Source organism: Hylaeus volcanicus, chromosome 7, assembly GCF_026283585.1.
Source record: "Hylaeus volcanicus isolate JK05 chromosome 7, UHH_iyHylVolc1.0_haploid, whole genome shotgun sequence".
Classification (NCBI taxonomy): domain Eukaryota; kingdom Metazoa; phylum Arthropoda; class Insecta; order Hymenoptera; family Colletidae; genus Hylaeus; species Hylaeus volcanicus.
In genome coordinates, this window is record NC_071982.1 from 7,485,190 (window position 1) to 7,489,745 (window position 4,556).

Consider the following 4,556-nt stretch of genomic DNA (forward strand, 5'->3'; position numbering starts at 1 on the left):
TACACACCGCCCGAGGGGGACATATTTGAGTATGTGAGCCACCGGTGCTACACGCCGCCCGATGGGACATATATTTTTGAGCCACCGGTGGTACACGCCGCCCGAGGGGGACAGACATATACGTGCGTGAGCCACCGGTGGTACACGCCGGCGTGAACACGTTAAACAAACTAAAGTCATTCGTACAAGAACCAATACAAAATAAAACTTCATACATTTATTTTATTAATAAATTTTAGGGGAAGAAATATAATTAACCGAAATTTATTTTGGTTAATTTATTACTTTGAATTTTAACCTCTTATTTGTTTCCTTATCACTTTTTATTTTGATTCGGTTGCTGTGCGACTGCTTCTTACACCGACTGTGCATCACTCGAAAAACAACCATATCCAATGCTTTGGCAAAAATAAATACATTTTCATGAAAGAAATACTGCTTTCAATAAAAGCTTGCCTCGTAATGTTTGAACAATAGCAATCAGTGATTACTAATCACGATGCACGATGTTGTAACGAAACGTAATTGAGATTACGTCGTCACGGCGAGTGTGTCGTTAATTTAACCGAGAAAACTTAATAAGTTGTAAACGCGAACGCGTGGCGGTCGTCCAGCAGACCCGACGGTTGAACCTTAGAGGTTAGGGGCACATTAAGTGTGTATGAAACACTTAAGGCACTCGCGCCTGCGGATATACGTTTCTACGATCTTCCTTGCGTAATTGCACGGGTGCAGGTGTGCTCTTCGAACGAGACCACGTACTCTTCCAAAGAAAACACTTAGGGAACGCGATTATGATTTTCAATGGAGATATACTTCTTTTTATGGAAGCTCCCGAGCACTTAACAGGAAGAACTTACCAGAAATTAGTATTTTAAATTAGACACAAAGTAAATAGAAATATTTTATTTATAATTATTTCTAGGTACGTTTACGAATATTTGTGGCAAAATAAAATCTTCGTAAGCGTACCTAGAAAACATTTAATATATATTTATTTTACTGTGCAAATATTATAATACATAGATTTTTATTCAAATATTTTGTACGTTATTGCATACTGTGTGCATTTCGTACACTGCATTTACTACAAAATCTGATGCAATTAAATAGTAGCACTCTGTATGAAGTAATTAATATTAAGACCCTGAAACTAGCCAATGTCTAGACTATATACAGTACACGGAAATAATTAAGGCGATAGTCGCCACGGCATGGTACGTGAATTCATGACAAATTGATGTGCATCTGCGTCGAATATGGCTCCTCTCGAGTGCGTCGGATGCAAGATGATGGATCGATTCGATAACACTCGCACATGCTCGTGTTTACCTTGACATCAATTCTCAGGATCCAAGAAAGCCATTTTTTCTACCGTCGGTAACGTTATCGACGTCGCAATTTTTACTCTCGTCGCTTCTGTTATTAACGAGATTCGATAAATCGATTACTGGTATTTAATAAGAACGTCTCGATTCTAGACGTCTGGAATCGGGTTGTTCTTGCCTGCCAATAATCGATACACCCACCTGAATTCTTTTTTCGACAACTGTTTCAAGGATACAAACTTAAATAAGGAAGAGACTTACCATCCGATACCTTCCGATACCACCGTTCCACATATTTTCTTTTTATCCTTTATTTCAATTAACATTTAATCGTTTTGCTTGCAGAGTCCAGAGTCCTCGTCAGAAAAACAGCAGGAAACGTTGCAACTGTTCGCTATATTTCTTCGCCAATGGAGTGAGTCCAGTTTCAAATCGTGTTATAACTAGTGCATAACACGTTGACTGCCAGACCGACAATCGGCAAAATTCCTGCTAGCATAAAATTTCGTTTCTGTTAGAAATGATGGTGGCACTTCCTGTCCTCGCCACTAGAGGGACAAGTGTACAAAATACAAATCTTGTGTTTCTCACAAGTCCTCGGTCCCCCCTAACATTCACATATAAGCCCCCTCCTATATAAGCTCTTCCATATACGCACCACGATACAATTAGAAATGATATAATCCAACATTTGTAATTGAAAGTCATTTCTGTAATCGCTTTAGAAAATTCATGAATCATTACCTAGATTTCTTTCCTTGAACACCACACCATCAGAATTAATGTACTTAATTCCTTAATGAGAAAATCCTTGTCCACCCACGTATATGGGCAACTAAATATGGTCAACGTGTTAACACAAAATTTACAACAACGCACTTAATATTAATTAAAAAAAAAAAAAAAGAAAGGAGTTAATATTAATTTAAGTTTCTTGGATGCAGGTAGAAGTGGACCAAGAAGATGGAGATAGGAGAAGGACCGTCGCTGTAATAGATGACCCGTAGGTCGTCCAGAATTCCTGGATCGTTTGTACCCTTCGAAAGAACCTTCCCGATATACTCGAGATGACGATAACGGCGTCCACGGAGAGAATGGAGACGAAGGACCTGCCCAGAAAGAAGTTCATCAACTCTAATCTGTTGTCGCTGAAGCTTTTATTGTTCCTTTTTTTCGGCGGTACGTGTCGGGTCGAATTCGTCAACTATTTTAAAACGTGACCCGATTCGGAAGGTGAAACGAGTCGACTCGATTTCTTGCAAATTATACTAGAAAGAAACATACACACCCCTTGCTCGCTTTCTTCTCGTTAATTTCGTCGTTTCAGCCCCTTTATATGCGAGCCAATTCAGAGTTCCTTCAGATGCTCGGGCTAATTAAGAGATCTTCCTTCCAATGGGGAAAGCAATTAACTACAATTTTCAATTTGATACGTACTCCAGAGTATCCTGCTGTTTTATCAATTACCTACGCAGAATACTATGTGATTTTTCTTAAAATTGAGTATAAATACCCATTTCTAAAAAAGACATTAATAAAACCATAGGAAGAAAGGAGGAGCAATTACAGATTTTTGAATTTATCGATACTTTTAGCAATCGCATGAAAAATGTTTAATGAGAAGTTCATTTGTGATTATTTCTATCGCGATGGGATAAGTCTAGTCTTAAAGACACTATTTTTTAATTAAATGCGAGCATATCTCGCATGGACCTAAATTGAATAATGCATTCAACAATTGTATATAATTTATATATTTATATAGCATATACAAGTATACAAAAATTTGAAAATGGTAATTTGACTGGTAGGTTTAGTGTCGATACAAAGAAGTCTATTATTATGTATACAGTCGATCCCATAAACATTCGTACCCTCTATGTCTATTCAAGAAGTCTGTCTAAATTAAATAATAGTTTTGATGTTACCAAATGAATTATTCGCACAATTATTCACATTATAAATATGAATAAGTTTATGCATGTATATATTTATATATACATCAACATATTTATACAAATATACATTTGGGAACATCAAACGTACCATTTAATTGAAACAAATCTCTTCGATAGACATAGATGGTGCTAATATCTATGGGACAAATGTACATATATACATTTAACCTACTATTTTAACACTTTATTTACCGGGAGCCTATTTATAGGCTTTTTAATTCCAGTCTTTAGCTTTTCGAATTTATTTACTGTGTTGATGGTTGTCTACTTACAATGTTCAGTTTTTGGAAACTGACTTGGCTTTCAATGTACTTAGTAACAGTATGGAGGAATTATTGTCAGCCTACATTGGTATATGCTACTGTAGAAGATTCTTTTTTGAATTAAAGATTGTTTCTAAATAGCCCGGTAGATAAAGTGTTAATATTTTTGACTATTTCACCTCTAAATATCGCACTAACAATCATCCAACTTTGTCTTAAAATATTCTTTTACTAAATATAACGAAATAAAAGCCTTACCGGTTCGTATTTTCAATTTCTGTTTGCTTCGCATATCAAGAACACACAACACACATTTTAAAGGATATTAATATTACTCCAACAGGAATGGGTTGCCTCTTCCCGTTTCTCCCGCTGCACATGATGGAAATGGGCCTGAGCATGGACCAGATACGAATGATCTCGATGATCTCGCCAGCGGTAGCGATACTAGGTCCACTGGTCGCTGGGCCGATCGCTGACAAGCTGGCAGGCCATCAGGGTCGAAACGAGAAGTCCTCAACGGGCCGTTACCTCAGGATAATGATCGCCATCGCCTGCGTCCTGTCCGCCATTTTCTACGCCTTCCTTCTAATCATCCCCACAGTGGAATCCGATGGATTGGACAGTGTCCTGCCTCGCAGGGAAAGGAGACCCAGTGTAAAGTTCAACTGCGATCCGGCTGGCGCTGTCGTGCTGCAAGAGAGATGCAAGGACCGTGGATTGTGCCACAGATGGTCGGACGAGACCAGAGTCGGTCCTTTGCTCCTGACGGGATGCAACTACGCTTGCTACCCTGTAGGCTCCAAACGATGGAGAGTGGAAGACTCGGAGGGCTCTGTCGGCTTTGGGACCACCGATTCGGACGTCAATGGGCTCGATGGCAGTGGCGACACCACAGTTATCCCTCTGGAGAGCGAAATGTATGCGCAGGTGAATATCGAGGATGGATCTGGGATGATATTATTATATAGTTGGGCATTTTGGGGTCTTGCGGAGGGTTCTTGTAG

At 38.9% G+C, this 4,556-nt stretch overlaps 1 protein-coding gene across 4 annotated transcripts in view; it reads left to right on the plus strand.

Annotated features, from left to right (window-relative positions):
* LOC128880374 (uncharacterized) overlaps positions 1–4,556 on the plus strand; it is a 19,349-nt gene that overhangs the window by 10,253 nt on the left and 4,540 nt on the right. For all 4 annotated transcript variants that reach the window (XR_008457809.1, XR_008457808.1, XM_054130398.1 and 1 more), the window contains exons 2-4: positions 1,674–1,743; positions 2,273–2,507; positions 3,893–4,479. Coding sequence is in view for 2 of the 4 variants with exons in the window: in XM_054130398.1 (XP_053986373.1) it covers positions 2,396–2,507; positions 3,893–4,479 (699 nt within the window). In the remaining 2 variants the exon portion in view is untranslated. The remainder of the gene's footprint in view (positions 1–1,673; positions 1,744–2,272; positions 2,508–3,892; positions 4,480–4,556) is intronic.